This window comes from Cynoglossus semilaevis, chromosome 5 (assembly GCF_000523025.1).
Source record: "Cynoglossus semilaevis isolate Cse_v1.0 chromosome 5, Cse_v1.0, whole genome shotgun sequence".
Taxonomy (NCBI): domain Eukaryota; kingdom Metazoa; phylum Chordata; class Actinopteri; order Pleuronectiformes; family Cynoglossidae; genus Cynoglossus; species Cynoglossus semilaevis.
In genome coordinates this window covers 400,467-420,181 of record NC_024311.1, presented here as the reverse complement: position 1 = coordinate 420,181, position 19,715 = coordinate 400,467, and the positions used below count along the sequence as shown (strand labels likewise).

The following is a 19,715-nucleotide window of genomic DNA, read 5'->3' as shown; positions in this document are numbered from 1 at the left end:
TGCACAACCAATTGGCTACGCTACCGCAAGATTCATCTAATGATCTGGAAAAACTGCATCATCAGAAGAATTGTATTTACAACCGTGCTCCAAATTGTGCTTGTGGGGCATGCCATATTGGGAATGTTTGCGAAAAACATGGTAAATATTGCAGGGAATACGGTTCCCAATAAAACTGCAAATATCACAGGTATTATAACTGCATTGTGCCGACTGTGAAATTTGGTGGAGGAGGAATTATGGTGTGGGGTTGTTTTTCAGGAGCTGGGCTTGGCCCCTTAGTTCCAGTGAAAGGAACTTTGAATGCTTCAGGATACCAAAACATTTTGGACAATTCCATGCTCCCAACCTTGTGGGAACAGTTTGGAGCGGGCCCCTTCCTCTTCCAACATGACTGTGCACCAGTGCACAAAGCAAGGTCCATAAAGACATGGATGACAGAGTCCTGACCTGAACCCGATAGAACACCTTTGGGATGAATTAGAGCGGAGACTGAGAGCCAGGCCTTCTCGACCAACATCAGTGTGTGACCTCACCAATGCGCTTTTGGAAGAATGGTCAAAAATTCCTATAAACACTCTCCTCAACCTTGTGGACAGTCTTCCCAGAAGAGTTGAAGCTGTAATAGCTGCAAAAGGTGGACCGACATCATATTGAACTCTGGGTTAGGAATGGGATGGCACTTCAGTTCATAGTATGAGTCAAGGCAGGTGAGCCAATACTTTTGGTAATATATTGTGTATATCTTGCATACCGAGAAGATTGATGTTGTGAAACAGCAATACAAGATGCTCAAACAAGACTATGATCTGTTGAACACACTGGGCTCTGTGAAAGTTGAGGTTTTTTTTATCAGTGACCCTCTGCCATGAGTTGAATGGAAGAACATTGGTTTACTGCATGTGACGTTTAGTGCATTTATTGACAATTTCAAATGTTTGAGGTTCTGCAGACATATTAAGCAAGATAGATTTTTTTTTTTTTTTTCCTAAAAATGTCAGGAGTAAAACAGTTTAATTCCAACTCAGCTTTCTGCCCGCGTCACCTATCTTTTTGGGCAGTGGTGGATTGGTGGTTAAGGAAGCGGACCTGGGTCCGGAAGGCTTCAGGTTCGAGTCCACCAGCTGCTAAGTTGCCATTGAGGTGCTCTGTGTGGAGTGCTGTGCTGTGTTATAATGACAAATAATTCACTTTCACTGTTTCCTCCAACAAGAACAAGAGTATGACAGGGGATAAAAGTCATCACACAGGAGAACCGCTCATGCTCCCGCTGAAGTGAGTCTCAATCACGAGGGATGTTAGGATGAAAAGGAAGAGATACTGTACACCCAACACTAAAAATTGCCTGTGAGGATACACTTTTTTTTTTTTTATCCCCCCAAAACTCCACCCAGCACGTCATCCACTGTGGGTTTATTGTTGCCCTCCTCCCCCATATTAGAATTCACTTACCAAATGAAGTTTTTTTTTTGGGTTATCTAAATTACAGTCTGCATGTTAATAATGTGGAAAATCTTTTGATTTATTTTTTTCTTATCCTATCTCAACTTTTTTTTTTATCTATGTAAAATCTATGTATGTGGAACAAATCCAACACATAACAACGGCCGCCTTATATTTGATATACCCTCATTTCTGGACTATTGATCGCACTTGAATATAAGCCCTTGCCCACTACATTTAAAAAGAACCCATGTTGTAACATGGGTTATTCACACACACATTTTCATTTTTTTAAACTTTAAATTAAATAAATACCCTTTTCCTGAACAGTGCCTGTAACACGACTTGTTACACGTTAGCTCTTTCCTGCTTCGGTCGGCCCCGACCGTAGTTGAAATGCACAGGTGAGACTTGGTGATCCGCTCCAGGGCCGAAGCTAACATTAGCTCTGGGGGCTAACTCCCCTTCACTTTGCTGCTTGTCCGCAGCAGAGGTAAACAGAAACAGGGAAGTTGGGGTCTTTATTATCAGCCACATCGAGCGCAACAGAACATAAACAGTAACACACAATAACCTACCAGAAAAGTCAGTGATCGCTGGCGGTCTGAACTTCGCTAGCCCGTAAAAATCCGTAAATTAGCCGCATCATTGTTTGAGCCGCAGGGTTCAAAGCGTGTGAAAAAAAGTAGCCGCTTATAGTTAGTTATAATAATACTATAATATATATAGTTATAATTACTGTAATTATTTCCAAATGTCGAAACATCTCTGATGTGGTGACTTTTATCCCTATTTTTCGTCATTGCTGAGTCCTGTTTGAAATGCCCACGCAAGCTAACATTTTCAAAGGAAAAACAGAGGTGATTAAGACCAGTACATTATTTGCTTAGACTTTTATGTATTTTTTTACTGACCTTGTTAACAGCTTCAATTAAATGTTATGACTGCTATGAACAGACGACCTGTGTCACTTGAAGAAAGAGAGCTGGTAAAGCTCAAAAACCAAAGTGTAGGGAGGCTGTACGCACATTTTGGCAAGCAAACCTCCTACCCCAAAGCAATGTTGTCGGTGCTTGTAGTTGTGCTGTTGACCATACAAAAACACTGAGACTGCAGTTATTATATTGTTAAAGGACCTGCACCTTAATATTGATGCATCAGAAACGTTTAGTTTTGGTGCATCTGGCTCTCAGTGCTCCAAAGGTCCCCAAAGATGATTGGCTTAAGGTTAATGATCAAGTTGACTTAGTGCCACTATAGTTGTAGCTGGGGTTTTATTGTAGAGGGGGGCGACTTGTACTTTCAGACAGTACAAAAAAAAGGGAGAAGATCATAATTTTATGTGAATTAAGGCTGCCTTCTGTGGTATATTGTTTCGGATTAAATTGATACAGTGGCGCTTTGGCCCAGAGGCAATGTCTCTGTCATTGGTGTGGAACCCCAGGGTTCACCTCCTGGGCAAGATTCCAGTGGACTGGATAAGTGGATGAAAATGGATGAATGGATGGATAAATTGATGCAGTTTGGGCTTGTTTTAAATGTTTTTGAAATATATACTAAATGGATATTAAATTTGAGTTATTAATCTAGTGCTAGTATTTTTCCCAAATATTTGAATTCTGCTGCTGTTTGGATTTTCTTTATTATATTAGTTGACTTTTACCTGTTGCTACAGTAGTTCATTTTCCTGGTTTAAAAGCACATGAACATCTTCTTTTTTTTTATTGGTAAGCCACTCATAGCCATACTTGTAGACAGGATGGAACGGCCTGGCACTAGTGTATATGACTGTATCATCTGTGTAAAAATGACATAAAATGACCAAACCATTCTACCAGGCATGGGCAAACTACGGCCCGGGGGCCAGATGCGATCCATTTGGCTTCTTAATCCGGGCTGCCAGACCTGTCTAAATTATTTTATTAACTTCTATTATCATTATACTTCTACTTTGTCCCTGCAATGCTGTCATTTCTCGAATAAATAGCATAGAAAAAGCTTCACGCATTTTAGCCATGACTTTAGTTGTAGTTCATACGAACGCTCCATCTATCTGCTCCTGACCCGGTCAAATTGTAGGACCCATTGTGGTCCACGAGTCAAAAAGTTTGCCCATTTCTGCATTAGATCCTTGTGGAATGCCCATATTGTTTTTTGATCAAAAGAGATATGTCCTGGCAAACTTTGACACATTGTATTCTCTTCTGGACATGGGATGTTAACCATTTGACCACTTAGGAATTAGGAAAAATTAAAAGATGAAGTTTTGGACAAAAGTAAACTATAGTCGACACTGTCAACATGGACTTTTCAGGTCTACAAAGACAAGTCCCATCACATTAGTCCTATTGAAAAGCTTAGTTCATTTTGGGTCCGGGGTCACATAGAGTCTGATTAGATGTCGAGTGTGTTGAACTAGTACAACCAGTTGAAATATTTGACAAAACAATCAGTGTTTGTGCATGTGTTTTGAACTTTCAGCACTCATCAATTTTTAATTTTGAACCTCCGAGCAGGCTGGTTACGGCCCGCAGGTCGTATTTTTGACACCCCTGGTTCAGAGGATAATAATGTTTTTAATGCAGTGACTCTGACTGAGGTTATTCTTTAATTACCTGTTAAACCGTTGTGGTTTCCAGCTTTTGTCTACATGGAATTTGCTTTGTCAATTTTTGTACCAATTCTGCGATTGTTGCAACGTGAATTAGCAACGTCAGCTCATTTAAATTGGGACCGAAAATATTATTATTAACCTCAGCTTTCCTTTTTAACATTGTTGATTGATTTTAAATTGCATTTAATTTTTTTTTTCATTATTATTTTTTGATTATTTTATTTAAATAGTTCTGTTTTAATGCCATTTTTTTTCTTTTTTCTTTTGAAAAAAAACAAACAAAAAACAACAGTTTTGGCAACATAAAACAACAGGACAAAGGAAAAAGTTATATAATTATAATTTTATATAATAAAATAATAATTTAATATAATTATTATTATAATATATATAGTTATCATATGTATGTTATAATAAAAATTTATTTGGACAAAGTCAGAGTCCAACTTATTCTTCCCAGAAATAATTTTAAGAGAGATACTAATACAGTAATACATTAAAGTTTCTAAAATATGACTTGATCAACTGTTTTTTGCAGATGTCATTGTAGCACATTCTCCACCTGATTTAAAAATGTAAATACCTTTACTGCTGCAGGAATGATTTCAGTAAACCAGCAGTAAGGATAGGATTTCAGTTGTTGTCATTATACTTGCACATATATAATAATAATATATGTATATGTATATGTATACTGTATATATGTATATATGTATATATATATGTATATATGTGTATGTATATATGTATGTATATGTATGTATATATGTATATATATCTATATGTATATATATGTATGTACATGTATATATATATATATATATACACACATATATATACATATATACATACATATACATACATATATATATATACATATATATACACATATATACATACATATATACATACACATATATACATATATATACATACATATATATATATATATATATGTATATATGTATATATGCTCACTACAATAGAGATGAACAATATTTTCCTATATTTGTTCCTCATTCAACTGACATGCTGCAGCGATACAAAGATGGGAAATGAAAAACACATTTGTATGGCTTCAGAAACCATTAATAATCATTGATTTCTTTTCCCCCTTCTTTTCTGTCCTCTCTGTAAGGAACACAAGGAGAGCGGCAGAAGTGTGGATGGACGACTTTAAAAACTTTTATTACGCTGCCGTTCCTTCAGCCAGAAATGTCCCCTATGGAAAGTAGGTTTCATTTCTTTTAATGTTACAGAATAGCAAGAGTAAAAACAAAAAACTTGAGAATATTGAAAAGGTGATTTAAAACAATTGAACTCTCTCACTATTGGACACCCTAAGGCAACTCTTCAACTATTTCTTCCCCTCTTTCTCCTAGTATCCAGAGTCGCACAGAGATGAAGAAACGTTTAGGCTGTAAGCCGTTCAAGTGGTACCTGGAGAACGTCTATCCTGAACTGAGGTGAGACAACAAGAGCTTTTTATTTTATGAAAGACAGTGATGATCAGTCCACATTATTTATTAGCAAGAGAGGTGAGAGTCAATCATTTTGAATTGCCGTAATGTCCGGCACTACTGAGCACTAAATTTATAAAGAAAAAAAACAGTACACAAACTGTGCAAGTTTAATGTTAATACTTCGTCCAGTGACAAAGTCAAATGCAGCATTGGGCCCCTCTGCTGGTTCACTATTGTAACTGCACCACAGCGCATGATCACATGGACTGCTGTTAAGTAGTGATGTGCGGATCGATCCTGAAATATCGATACTTCCGATTCTGGATCTTTATGCTCTGAAATCGATTCTGAAATCAAAATATCGATACTTTTGATACTTACGCATTCTGAGATGAGGTGTATCCTAAACAGAAACATGGTGAAAAGTATCCAAATTATTGAGATGTTGTCTAAGTGACGCTCGGTTGGTGGGACTACTTCTTCTTCCGCCTGGGTGTGTGCGTCATGCGTAAGCACAGGGGCTCTACTCCGTGCTCTCACTCAGTCACTATTGATGGGAATTTCGGCTCTTTTTTTAGGGAACCGGTTCTTTTGGTTCGGTTCACTGAAAAAAATCCGACTCTTTCGGGTCCCAAATGGCTCCTCAGATTATTTTTTTAAATTTTTTTTTTAATTTTTGTTTTACAAATAACATGTTTTCAGAGTTTGAAACATTGTTTTGACATATTTTATATGATTGTGTTTTATGATATGTTCAGGTTTTTCTATTGTTGTGTTGACTGTATAGTAAATGAGGCAGCTACCTCAGTACACTCCAGAGTTTAAAATAAATAAATAAATAAATAAAAAACTCTGCCTTGGATTCTTAAAGAAGCTATGATTTCAAATACTCATTTTTTTTAAATTTATTTAAAAGACAAATGATAAAATATCGGTATCGGTATCGGCGATACCAGCCCGAATTTTACTCGGTATCGGATCGGAAAAGGAAATTGGTGGTATCGAACATCACGACCAAGCAGTAACCTTGAGTGAAAGAAGAGTTTTTGTGTTATCATTCATATTCTCTGAAAAAATGGCCAAGAAATCATAAATTCTGCCAGGGTATATAAACTATTAGCACAACTGTACGCTACTAGCATAACCCACAGTAGCATACCAGCACACTAAAACCATTCAAGTCATCTTCTTTAGTGTGGGAAATGAACATCCTCAGAACTGCTCGAGGCAAATGAGCACGTGTTGTTGTCTTCGTCACTCGAAACCTGTTGCTGATTTGGATGCGGTTTTTGACTCTGCTCCGCACTGTGAGGATCTACTGGCAGACTTTAGCAAGAGTGCCATAAAAATCCATAAGGCGCATCATTATTTAAGATGAAAAAAAAAAAAAAAATAGCAGCTTATAGTCTGAAAATTACAGTAGGTCGGCTCTACTACAGCTGCTATATAAGTCATTTTGATGTAAATTGAATTTGGTTGCGGCCACCTGCCCTAATGCTCCACCTTTAGCTGCTGCTAAACTGCTTGTACTGCTGCTGAAGAAAACAGATAAACTGTCATACTTCTGCTGCGTTTGTGTTTTCAAGGGTCCCTGATCACCAAGACATTGCTTTCGGAGCCCTGCAGCAAGGAGGAAACTGTCTGGACACGCTGGGTCATTTTGCCGATGGGGTGGTGGGAGTTTACGAATGCCACAATGCTGGTGGAAACCAGGTAACCAACACACACACAGGTCACTTTTTTTCCTCTAAAGTCTCTTGGATGATATCTGGCTCATAGCTAGGTAACGGCTTTGTGGCATGTGACAAACTCAAGGCCCGGGGGCCAAATACGGTCCGCCAGGCCCATTTTGTGTGGCCCGCGTGGGAGCTTTAAAAGACATTAAGTAAAGTCCGTGTAGAAGACTTTCTTAACCTAAGAAATTTTAGATGTTTTTTTTTTAATTACACAGCAATGGACAATATTTGTAGCTTGAATAAATAATAATCAACTGCAAAAACATGTATTGGTCTGTTATGGAGTAGTTACATCTATACCAGCCGTAGTAAAAATAAGGTACATTTTTCACTGTGTCCCACTGTGGCCCGGTACCAAATGACTTATGGACTGGTACTGATCCGCAGACCGGGGGTTAGGGACGTCTGATCTATACAATCTTCCATTTACAACTGGCCCTTCAAGGTGAACTATATTACATGAGTAATATAGTTCACCTTGAAGTATATTACATCAGTAATATACTCCAAGGTATATTACTGATGTAATATACAGTTTAGTAATTAGTTCAATTGAGTTGAACTAATTACTAAGCTCAATGAGCTTCACCTGAATATTTTTATTTACGGTGAAATGCTTATCACGTTTTTATTTGAACAACTAATACTGCTTGTATTACAGCTTTTTTTAAAAAGTTTTTTTTAAAGATAGAATGTTGATAGTCCAAATTGTGAAATTGAGTGTATTAATATATAATATTTTATCCAAATATTTGTATCCAAAATATTTGGATAAAAAGTGCCAAATAAATAGATTAAGGTTAAAATACTGTCTCTATAATGGATTGCACAATTTGGTGGGGTTTGATTGGATGTTTGAATATTGCACATTAAGTCACGCGTTTGTGGAATGGTTTCAGGAATGGGCCCTTACAAAGGATAAGTCGGTGAAACACATGGATTTGTGTCTCACCGTAGTAGAGAGAACGGCCGGCTCCCTCATCAAACTACAAGGCTGTCGAGAGAACGACAGCAGACAGGTAAGTTTGGCTGCTACTTTTCAATGTTCAGCCTAGGATGAGAATGTGGGTTTTAACTCTGATCCGTGACCCACAGGATTACAAACCCTAACGGCTTTGGGTTTATTGCTTTGACTACAGTACTGAAGCTCCATTTGATAAGTGGTTAGTCAGCCTCCTCCATAATATTGGTGCGTCCGGGTGCTGCACCTGTGTCACCACTCCCGTTCTCTCCCTCCTGCAGCTTTGCAGCGCTAACCTGCACCACGTCGTGTATTTATTTTATTTATGTAATATGTATGTCTTATATTTCCATTATACAACTCTACTGTGCATATAATTGTGTGGGAAAGGGTTGATAACAGTGTGGGGGGAGGTTCGTAAAAGGGTAAATACACTATATTACCAAAAGTATTGGCTCACCTGCCTTGACTCATACTATGAACTGAAGTGCCATCCCATTCCTAACCCAGAGCTCCTGGGCAGTAACTAATTTTGTACTATTCCATTTGGGCAAGTATGTAAACATATGTGTAATTTTGTATCTGACTATATATATAAACAACAGCCTCATTTGCATGTCAACAGAGATGGGAGCAAATTGAGTCCAACGCCAAGCTTCGTCACGTGGGCAGTAATCTCTGTCTGGACAGTCGCAGTGCCAGGATGGGTGGACTCACTGTGGAGGTGTGCAGCCCCAGTCTCAACCAGCAGTGGAAGTTTACCCTCAACTTACAATCATAGGGGTTAAACAAAGTCAGCGCAGAGCTGGATCTGCAACAGAGATGTCAACAAAACTGGGCACGGGTAAGAAGAGATGGACGAAAGAAGATGATCAGTAGATCAGATGATGTTTGGGGGTTTTTTTTGTTGTTTTTTTTGTTTTGTTTTTTTCCTCAAAGGTGCAGCCCGTCATGCACCCCTTTCCCCATTAAAACACAATGACCATGAGTTCCCGGGGGCAGGTGCTTGCAAAACATACCGAAGTATGGAGTATCACAGTGACAACTGTGATGGACGCAGGTGACCCAAATATATACCTCAGTGGTTTTCATTATTTCCAGAACTTTTGGGTTTTGGGGTTGTTTTTTTTTGTTTTTTTTTTGTTTGTTTTTTTTTCTGAAAATCCAATACTTTTTACCTATTATTTTTTATATCTTGCTCATAAATCTTAATTGCAAAGGTTTACAGGATTTTTTAAAGGAATGTAACTTGGTATTGTTGCTCCACTCATGTTGGTTTTTTCCACACCAAGCCGGAGACCACGGCAGCAGATGAAATGGAGACCTCGAGGGTGTGTGCTTTTTTTGAATATTGAGCAATGTGAAGAGAAGAAACTCACTTAAGTCTTCAACCTTTCACTTATGTTTATTTACATCAGATACTGAATCTGCAATGAAAGAAAAGTACTGTGTACGATTTTTTTTTTTTTGGGCCGGGCGGGGGGGAGGGGTTTCTGTACATTTCCTCCACCTCTGAATGAGGTGGCATGGATGGATGAGCAACTTCGCTGTTGTGCACTGGGTCTGACACAGGTTAGGCTCTGAAGAGAAACTCTTAGAACCAGGAAGTGTCTTGAAGCTTATCCATTTGCAGGCTGTAGCACTGGCTGCTGCAGCACCTTTATGTGGTGTTAAAAAAAAATGCACAGAAAATAAATGTCTTTCCACTCTTTTTTTTCTTTTCTTTTTTTTTTTTTTTTCATTCATTTTGTCAACATTTTAATAGAGTATTTTGTCTTTTAAGAGCGATTAAAAATTACTACTTTTTTTAAAGATAATCTCGACTATGCTCTACTTCATGCGGAGTGATTAGATTTTTTTTTTGTTTTTGTTTGTTTGTTTGTTTGTTTCTGGCACAGGTGACCTTTCTCTCCATTTGTTCGAATTACAAATGTAAGAATGTTGCTGTCTGAATATTCAGATCGAAATTGGATGTCGTCGTGGGTTATGCGATTCACAAAATGAGATCAGTGTCTACTGATCTCCGAGTGTGTCACTTCAATTTGAAATGTATTATTCATTTATGTTTAAGGTGGAAATGCTAAATTATGACGCGTTAATCCAGATGTACTGATTCTGCAAGATGTTACAAATCTCTATCAGGACTAAATATGACAACCAGAGACAGTGGGTAGTGTTGTTTATATCTAGAGATATATAAAAAAATATATATATCCCAGATTCTTTGCTTCTCCTGTTTTACACCTCAGAGGGAGAGTTTTGTTGTGCGCACAAAATTGTTAGAAATAATAAAAAAAAAAAGGCGTAAAAAGTTCAGAACTCACTCAGTTGTTGCTACTTATACATATTTTACCTGCCGTTTTGTCGTCGTCGTTCCCCCCACTGCTGCTGCATCCTGAAAATTGTAAGGTCACAGAGGAAAACTATTTGAGATCAAGTCACCTTTTGAGGAGTGTACAGCTTACCGCCTGTGATTGATGTGATGTTGCGGCCTCAGACTGGGCATTTTAGCTGTCCATCCAACTCCTGTGTCCCTTCTCTGATCTGTTGTTATTTCCCTCCTAACCTGAACATTTATTACAAGTTTGGTATTTTATTACTACTAAAGGCATCTGAAATTAGTATTTGAAACCACAATCACTTGGTTAAAATGATTTCTTATGTTATCATTTTGAAGACTAGTACTTTATATTACCGTATCTTCCAGACTATAAGTTGCACTTTTCTTTTCATCCTTTGGCTGGGTTTGCGACTTGTACTCAGATGTGACTTGTATAATTTCACATGCTTGTTCTTTTCACACTGACAGCCACTAGACAGCGCTCTAGGCTTCTGTACAAGCCTATTTAGCATTGGATGACAGGCAAGGAAAAAAACACGTTCACCAAGAAAGGGAGGCAAGGCTGAGCGAGTTTACGCCGCTATCTGCTAACGAATCGTGGATGCCTGGGCTAAGGTATCGGCCTCAAATGTCATCCGAGCTTTCACGAAGGCCAGAATCATCACTGAACAGCTAATTAACAGCAACGAGACTGACTCGGATGATGAGCCTGAACAGCTAATTAACAGCAACGAGACTGACTCGGACGATGAGCGATCCGGGTATCCTTGATTGACTGTTTTGTTTCGCTTAATGCGCCTAATAATCCGGTGCACCTTATGTATGAAAACAGACCCGTTCATTGATATTGCGGCTTATAATCCGGTGCGCCTTATGGTCCGAAAAATGATGTTTCACCCCTCTTCGAAGAGGCTTCTTCAGTTCTAACTGACTACTAGGACGTTGTGGTATTTAGCCTCAAATCAGGCAGAAAGGGTCGTTGCAGAAAGGGTATGCAGCCTCTTTGTGACTTAATACCAGAACTTTCCAGTAGTCAGTCTCTTTAATGAAACGTGAAACGTCTTCCTAAAAAAACCTACTTAGTCCAGTTGCCCTCAATGTAAACATTTTTGGGTTACATGTTCGTTAGTTTCACACTGACAGCCGCTAGAGGGCACTCTAGGCTTGTGTACCAGTATCTGCTACTCCTATAATTTTTCACTGTTTTTTATCGTTTGGCTGGTGCGACTTACACTCCGGAGCAACTTATAGTCCAGAAAATATGGTAATTTTTATATGGAGTTTGTTTGGTCACCGACGACATGGTACAAGGCATTTCTTTTTGTTATGAAGATGCCTGTTGACATTGCTCACAGTGAACGATTCCTCGTCCGTTATCAACGCAGGTGGAAATGGGAGCATGTGTTTTCTACATGCCGCGTGCATTGGCCGTTTCCAGGCTCAGTTAATACTGTCCATATCTGATGGATGAGTGCTCTGTTAAATAAATAAAGCTGTGCTGTTTCCGTTTAACAACTGAGGCTTTCACGTTTATGCCAGTGTTGTGGTGTCGGCCTTTAATCTAACGTTGTTAATAACGACTACCGCATTTACATCCAAATTGGAAGGCCAGTATTCATATGTTTTTGTAAGAAATTGATTTATTCTATCGAAGAATACTCCTCTTCCCTTTGCCACCATTAAACCTTTACACTCAAAAAAAAAAGGAAACGTGCTGTTCAGAACCATGTCTATTATTTCTCCCTATTTAATCTCCATTCTGAATAGATCATCTACTTTGCTTTGTACCTTTTTCATCTCTGAAAAAGTAAATGTGTGTAGAAGAATATCTAGGATCCAGGATGGTCTTTAAATGCAAAGCCCACATTTAAATGGAAAAAAGATTACTTTAAAATTAAGAAAATAGGTTACATTTTATTGTCAATTCCTTTTAAAAACTGACTAACTGTCGGTTCAATTCCCATTAATAAACTCCTCTCAGACATACTGGATCTTTAGGATTCATACAGAGATATCTGTAAAACGTGTTTGAACATATGCAGTTTCATGTTTTCAAATGGTGGTAAACTGTTCTGCGGTAACATGTCAAGCATGATGATATGGAGAAAAAAAAGCTACAAATAAAACACGTACCCTTTGTGAAAGAAGCTAATATTTTTGCTATTGCTTCGCGTAAACACTTTATAAAAGTTTATTTTTTCAAAAATATTTTTGTCTCCCACTCCGCCAACATAAAACAGACCCCGTCCTGGGAAGACGAACTGAGTTGGATATAAAACAAAATCAGATGTGAGTCAGTTTGTGGTAACTCAAATGAAGTCTCACTGTTAATAAGTTGTGATTCCCAAATAATAATTCCAGAAATAACCTTCTATAAAGATGAATCATTTCTAATGTTCTAGGGTAACGGTGTTAACCAGGTCTTCATGGTGGTAACAATGCTTCAATTTTGGGTGCTGAAATGATTGTCTGTTCCGCTGTACGCAATGCACAGACTGTCCCTTCTGTAGCAGTTTCCACCTACGGCACATACTGTAATTTACGTTAGAAAATGCCACAAAAAATATGTCATGATATGTAATGATCATTTGGTTTCGGTTTACTCCCAATGTACTTACTGTGTGAAACCGGGTTGTTTTTTTTAATACTCCCAATGTACTTACTGTGTGAAACTGTTTTTTTTTTTTAATTATTATTAACCATAAATCAGATTATTCTTGCAGGAATTGAAGAACGTCATGCAGTTCTTCTCCAACAGCTGAGTGTTTTTTGTTTTTTTTTTAATCGCCATCTGCAGTCGCCTAGTAGAAGAATGTTTAATTGCTCTGCCAATGGCACACAAAGACAAATGAGTTCCAGTGAATAAATAATGTTTTTCAGACTAATTAAGTGAAATTGGATTTTATTTTTTTTCAGGGTATACAATGTAATGTTTCTGTCATATATCACCACGAGGGTTCAACAACAGGAACGGACTAAATGTATTGGCTGACATGACGCAACATGACGTAATAACACAGGACAGCTATTCAAATTCACAAAGCAAAAAAATTACTTTGTTCCTGATTTTACAAAACTGGCACAGGTCAGACATCACGTTTGTTGTACTTCTTTTTTTCTTTTCTTTTTTTTTTTTGTAATATCTTGTTGCTTGATTGGTCACTAGATGTGGTGAAAGCTCACCCTGGGGCATGGTATGAATGCGTATTACTGTAATAAATGGACCAATGGGCCATATCTGGCCTACATCATTTTGATTAAAACAGTTTGTCAGTTTTATTCACTAATTGTACTTTTTTTAAATTTTGTTTTAAAACCTTAAAGTATATTATTTTATGTTGTATTCTGTTCATGTCTTCATTCCCCATTGATTTAAATTATCTTCCCTTGTTTGTGCATTTAAGTGGTGCCTCCAGTGGCTGTTCAGTGCAGGACATGAGTGCAATACAATCTTGATTTATAAAGACAATGAAAAGCCTCCAATAACTCGGTGTTGTTTATGTTTAATTTTTTTTTATTTGTCTGATATTTTCTGGAGTAATTGATTCACTATGTCCAAAATAAAGAAAATAGTAAAAAAAAAAGAGTCAAAACAGTAAAAAGATGTTTTATGCTAACAGTATTTTAAGGAAAACCGCAACAAAACAAATGAACATTTTTGATGAATCTTGAACTGATTGAGGTTTTATTCAAATAACACTTGCAGCTTTAGTGTGCATTTAGTCATAAAGTTGAAAGATACTATTTTTGATTACATTTGTACATACAAAATAAAATAGGTTGTCACATTTTGTGACAACCTATTTTCAGACTCAATTCTGGTGTGGTATGTAAAGATTGTTACAGGTCACATGACATGGGTCTTCTGATAAATTTTGTATATATTCTATTTTTTTTGTTTTGATTTTGAACTCGCTTCGCGCAGTGTCTGTTTTTCGAGAATTAGAGAATTAGTCAAAACTAGGCCCGTCGAAATTTATGCATTAATTGTACTCGTAACACACTGTCAAGATGCAAAGTAATGAAGTCGCTCGGGAAAATTATGAGATGTACTTTTGCATATTTTTCTTGGTATTTTTTCCATATGAATATTCATTTAGATCGGTCATCAATAAAAAAAAACAGTTGTGTAACACATACGTTGACCTGCTGCCATTTGTCTTTCTGCTCCAGTTACATACAGAAAATCCTTTAATTAACATCAAATTGGAACGTTGATTTCTCTGGAAATAGTCATAATTTATAGTGAATATTTCACAGCTGCCCTGTGATTAATCTGATTTAAAAAAACACATTTTAATTGATGTATTTACTGTATTAAAGGTACCCTGCAAAATAAGAGCTAATTGAGTAAAGTTCTTTTTTTTTAAAATAATTTCTAGATTTGTAGAATTGATATGGACTAAAAGTGAAAACAATAAATAAATAATAACATCATTAAATAAGCCTAAATGTGTCATTAATTGTTTGATAAATTGATGTACCTTTTAGATTACTTAGAACAAACACGGCAGCATTTAAAACATGCTGAAAGAACAGGATTCGGTCTGTAAAGAATAAAATATCTATAATGTCAGTGCCTGCATTGCAACTTGTGTGTCTTAGTGATGACGTTTAATTTTTTTTAAACGTCAATCACTAGACCGCATGGCAAACGGAAACAAGATTAATTTTTCGCCTTTCCGGCAGGGGGCGGTAAGAGCTCCAACAGACACACGGACGTAGCATCGCGGCGCAGAAGGAAATACTGGGTAATTGTTGGATTTAGACTGTTCACGCGAGTGGGTATTTCTTCGTCTTCGTCGGTCTGTTTGTCTACTGTAAAGTGGCGAAAACATGAACAACTATGGCATTGAAGGGACGGAAAGGTTTGAAAGTCCGAGCAGAGGCCGCGGTTTGCGGGCGCTGCGGCACTTTGCTGTGGGAGAACTGGTGTTCGTCTGCCCCGCTTACTCCTCCGTGCTGACTGTAACCGAAAGAGGGGCACATTGTGAGCACTGTTTCACCAGGTAACAGCACCATCACCTGCGCCAAATTAACAGAGCGAACAACCACGTTGTAAATATGTTTTAAAAAAAGACGAGCAGCAAAAACTGACTGTACCTTAGCACTGGCTAACACCGGTAGCGACCCGTGTCTCGTGATAAATCCTTGTCTCAGCGCTGAGCGGTTAAAATTATAGTTATCTAACATTAAATCACGTGTGAAATAGATACCTGTACATGATATTATACCGTAAATAATGCAAAGAAAATAGCCACCACAAAAGATTTAAAATTCCTTCGTTTTTATATGTAAGAAATAGTGTATAGTATTGGAACAGAAGTAAACGCTTAAAGTCTTAGTTGTATAAATACGGAACATGAGTCATGCCTTATTTTTATGCTTGGTTTCATTTATTTGTTATTACAAGAAAGCATGTCAAAAAAAAAACCTTACTGGCATATTTAACTGAACTGTCACCAACCTTTCAGCTTCTGTCCCTCGGGCACGTGCAGTAGTTGTCGCTATGACAAGTGTGCCGTCTTTAATGATTAATACGATTTAGTGTGCAACTGTGCATGCATGTATGTACAATGTGGCTCTCCTGTTGCATTTTTAATTGTTATAGTACTATTAGATGCAAAAAAAAGAACCTATGTTAATCATGTTGGGTTTGGTAAAGCACGTTGTGTTGTGTCAGTGTGTGTTCTAAATATAGTTGTCCATTTGTCCCAAGAGAGGAGGAGCCAAAAAATGAGGTCCCCTTTGTTAGTGCATGAGTGCACATCTACTCTAATAAAAAGATCATATGCACTCTACTGTTTCATTTGAAATCTAAGGTATTGGTAATATGCTTAGATGCATGATCAAATAATTTACCATTTCAATTATTGATATTTAACAGAAATTTGAACAGGAGGCTTGAGTATACACTGTCAGTGTATATGGTTATATTCAGTGGGGTCTTCAGCAACATTTACAATAATAAGAATAATAAGTGATTTAGCTGCCTGTAGATATCATATGTATATATATATATATATGTATATATACATGTATATATATGTATACATATATATGTATATATATGTGTATATATATATATGTATATATATACATATATGTATATATATGTATATATATGTATATATATACATATGGTGTATATATTTATATGTGTGTGCATAAACAGTATATACAGTATATATACTGCAAAGGAACATCAAGTACACTTTCTACTAATTGTACCTCATTAATATTAACAAACAACCATTGTATGTTATTATGACCTTCCAGGAAAGAAGACCTTTCTAAGTGTGGCAAATGTAAACAGGCTTACTACTGCAATGTTGACTGTCAGGTAAGAATGCACTACGTTTTCATGCTTGTCAGTTTTTTTTTCATAACTGTGAGTGTGCGTTCTACAATTGTGGTAGGATTCTTTTGGTTCTTGTTTCACTACCAACTGGTCCTTAAATCTCAGGCGAGGTTCCATCAAGAACAGAATGTGGCATGTATGCAAAACTGATTTTTTTTTTTTTTTTTTTTTTTTTTTCTCCTGAACATGGGTGGTGATATTTATGGCAGTCTTGGTGCCATATACAGTTTGATGAAAATAGAAATGAATACTTTAGTATTAAATTGTGAGATGAAATAAATTGTAAAACATACACTTAGCAAGTACAGCAGTACAAAAGCCTTCAAGATGGCGAGAAACAGGTCATCCCTCAAAGACAATTTCTTTGGAAGACGTTTGCAAAACAACACGGGAATACACAAAGATGTTTAAGCTACTGTTGCAGGGCTGACCTGCGAGGAGAATTATAAGAAAAAGAGAGCGACTGGTTCAGTCTATGAGAAAGTGTTAGAACTGGGCCTATCCAGGAGTAGAAGTCCAGTTGAGGTCAAATCAAGAGGTAATCCTCGAAAGGATGTCTGAGTGGAGACATCGTATGTTTTTACTGGTTTCACATCCATCCAAGTTGCACATATTACTACATTTTATATTATGTATATATGTATATATATATGTGTATATACTGTATATATATGTATATATGTGTATATATGTGTATGTATATATATAATTTATATATACACATATATATTTATATATGTGTTTATATATATATATTTATATATATTTTTAAATATAAAATATAGGTGTTTATATATTACAGGTGTTTGCATTAGTATTTCCTTTAGATGGGATGTGATAAAGTGTCTGTTGTTCATTGAGATAAATCAGTGTTTGGCCTCCCCTTAATCTACATCTGTTGTTATTTGTGTGTATTAAGAGAGGCGATTGGTCTATGCACAAGCTGGAGTGTTCAGCCATGTGTGCCTCTGGAGAGAATTGGTGCCCATCAGAGACGGTTCGACTCGTGGCCAGAATGATCATGAAACAAGTAAGAACGTGAAAAAAAAAAAAAAAAAAAAATACGAATGAAAACTTTGATTTGATACATTTTTAGCAGTGATTGAACGTCAGCAAACTCATCTGATAACCCTCAAATGTGTGACTGCGAACCAACCTATACATGTAAATGTTGTGATTGGCTATTGGCTTTATATAAGGCAACGTATTGACGATAAAAAATGTAGTCATTTAATTTCTTCTTGACTAAAATATGGATGTGACGTTGTAGAAAACAACAACAGAGCGCACCCCGTCAGAAAGGCTATTTCTGCTCAGAGAGTTTGAATCCCGTGAGTACTAAGATATATTGTATCTGGGTGTGGGTGTGTGTGTGTTTGTTCACATGTGTATATATAGGTTTAATTCATGTGTATGAATGTGCAAGTGTATGTATTAAACATATATAAAGAATGTAGATGAATGTATATATGTATATATGTGTATATATGTATATATGTGTATATATATATGTATATATATATATATGTACTTTTTCTATTGTTAAGAGGAAAAAGTACATGTGCTGCTAAGATCTAAATTTCAAAATGTGAGCATTGGCTTACCATTTGCATTGTTCTGTACTCTAATTGCTATCATGAGTGTGACATCTGTCGTTAGAGGCTCTAATGTGTCAACACGATTGTCACTGATTTCACTTTACAGCTGACCTATCTCTGCACCCCCCCCAACCCCACCCCCTTACAAAGCAGATCAGCGCACAGCTGCCACCTGTCTATGTCTGTGACGTTCTGTGACTGACGGAGACACATGGCTTATAGCTGTTTCTTGCAATAGCTACTTCACGTACTGGAGTCAAGTCATGTAACGACTGGTTTGACAGCCCATAACATTATTAGAGACGGGACTTCTGCTACAGATGCATCAGAGAAGCTGATCGCTTTAGTTAGCTGCTCAAACAGGGCAAGAAGAGAGAGAGCGAGTGTTCTCTCTCTCTCTCTCTCTCTCTTAAGACCCACTAGGGTGAAGTGAATGTCACAGGGAGTTCCTGGTCTGCGTTACGTGCAGCCAAGACTCGCTTTTGCGCAAAGAGGCTTTCCATCCTCTCATATTTAGCATAGCAATCGGGATGTTTGCATTTTAGCATTACATGTTTTGCAAATTGCAAATTATCCGTGGGTCTTTCTCAGATATATTGAAATACGTCCACACCGCAGAGACATGTCGGCACTATCAGCTGGTTTTTGCCTACATCATCATAACTTCCTGTTTTGGCCGTGTTGTTTCGGTGATAAAAGTCATGCGGCTGAAAACGTTGAAACGATGAAAATGTTGGACAAATATATTCGGTGCGTCACTAATATCCCTTATTATGACTTAATGTGTTGCCTTTTAGTTTGTTTGGTTTTTTTTTTTTTTCTACTTTTGAACTTTTAAATAATAAATATAAATATCACTTGCATACAAGTAAGGTTTTGGTGTAACATGTAATTTGTCTTCTTGTCTTCTTGTCGTGCTCTTGTCCTTTCAATCTGTCTCTTTATCTGTGCCTGTTGTGTCCTTAAGACCTAGATAAGTTGGACAGTGAGAAGGATGAGATGATCCAGGCGGACATTCTTGCGCTCCATCACTTTTACTCCAGACACATAAGTGACCTGCCTGATAATCAATCTCTCAGTGAGCTGTTTGCACAGGTAACTTTACTGTAGTATAATATGTGGAATTCAAAAGTGTACGAGGTGGTCACTTTTGACCTCGACAGATGTTTCTAGAGTTCCTTTTTTTTTTTTTTTTTTT

At 37.1% G+C, this 19,715-nt stretch overlaps 2 protein-coding genes across 2 annotated transcripts in view; both read left to right on the top strand.

Annotated features, from left to right (window-relative positions):
* Positions 1-11,091, top strand: part of galnt2 (UDP-N-acetyl-alpha-D-galactosamine:polypeptide N-acetylgalactosaminyltransferase 2) — a 28,785-nt gene extending 17,694 nt beyond the window's left edge. The window contains exons 12-16 of the mRNA XM_008309883.3: positions 5,196-5,288; positions 5,440-5,523; positions 7,107-7,233; positions 8,156-8,275; positions 8,843-11,091. Of these exons, the coding sequence (XP_008308105.1) occupies positions 5,196-5,288; positions 5,440-5,523; positions 7,107-7,233; positions 8,156-8,275; positions 8,843-8,998 (580 nt within the window). The 3' untranslated portion in view covers positions 8,999-11,091. The remainder of the gene's footprint in view (positions 1-5,195; positions 5,289-5,439; positions 5,524-7,106; positions 7,234-8,155; positions 8,276-8,842) is intronic.
* A 4,137-nt stretch (positions 11,092-15,228) lies between these two features.
* LOC103378610 (N-lysine methyltransferase SMYD2-A-like) overlaps positions 15,229-19,715 on the top strand; it is a 10,447-nt gene continuing 5,960 nt past the window's right edge. The window contains exons 1-5 of the mRNA XM_008309882.3: positions 15,229-15,567; positions 16,838-16,901; positions 17,839-17,949; positions 18,190-18,250; positions 19,485-19,612. Coding sequence (XP_008308104.1) covers positions 15,395-15,567; positions 16,838-16,901; positions 17,839-17,949; positions 18,190-18,250; positions 19,485-19,612 — 537 coding nt within the window. The 5' untranslated portion in view covers positions 15,229-15,394. The remainder of the gene's footprint in view (positions 15,568-16,837; positions 16,902-17,838; positions 17,950-18,189; positions 18,251-19,484; positions 19,613-19,715) is intronic.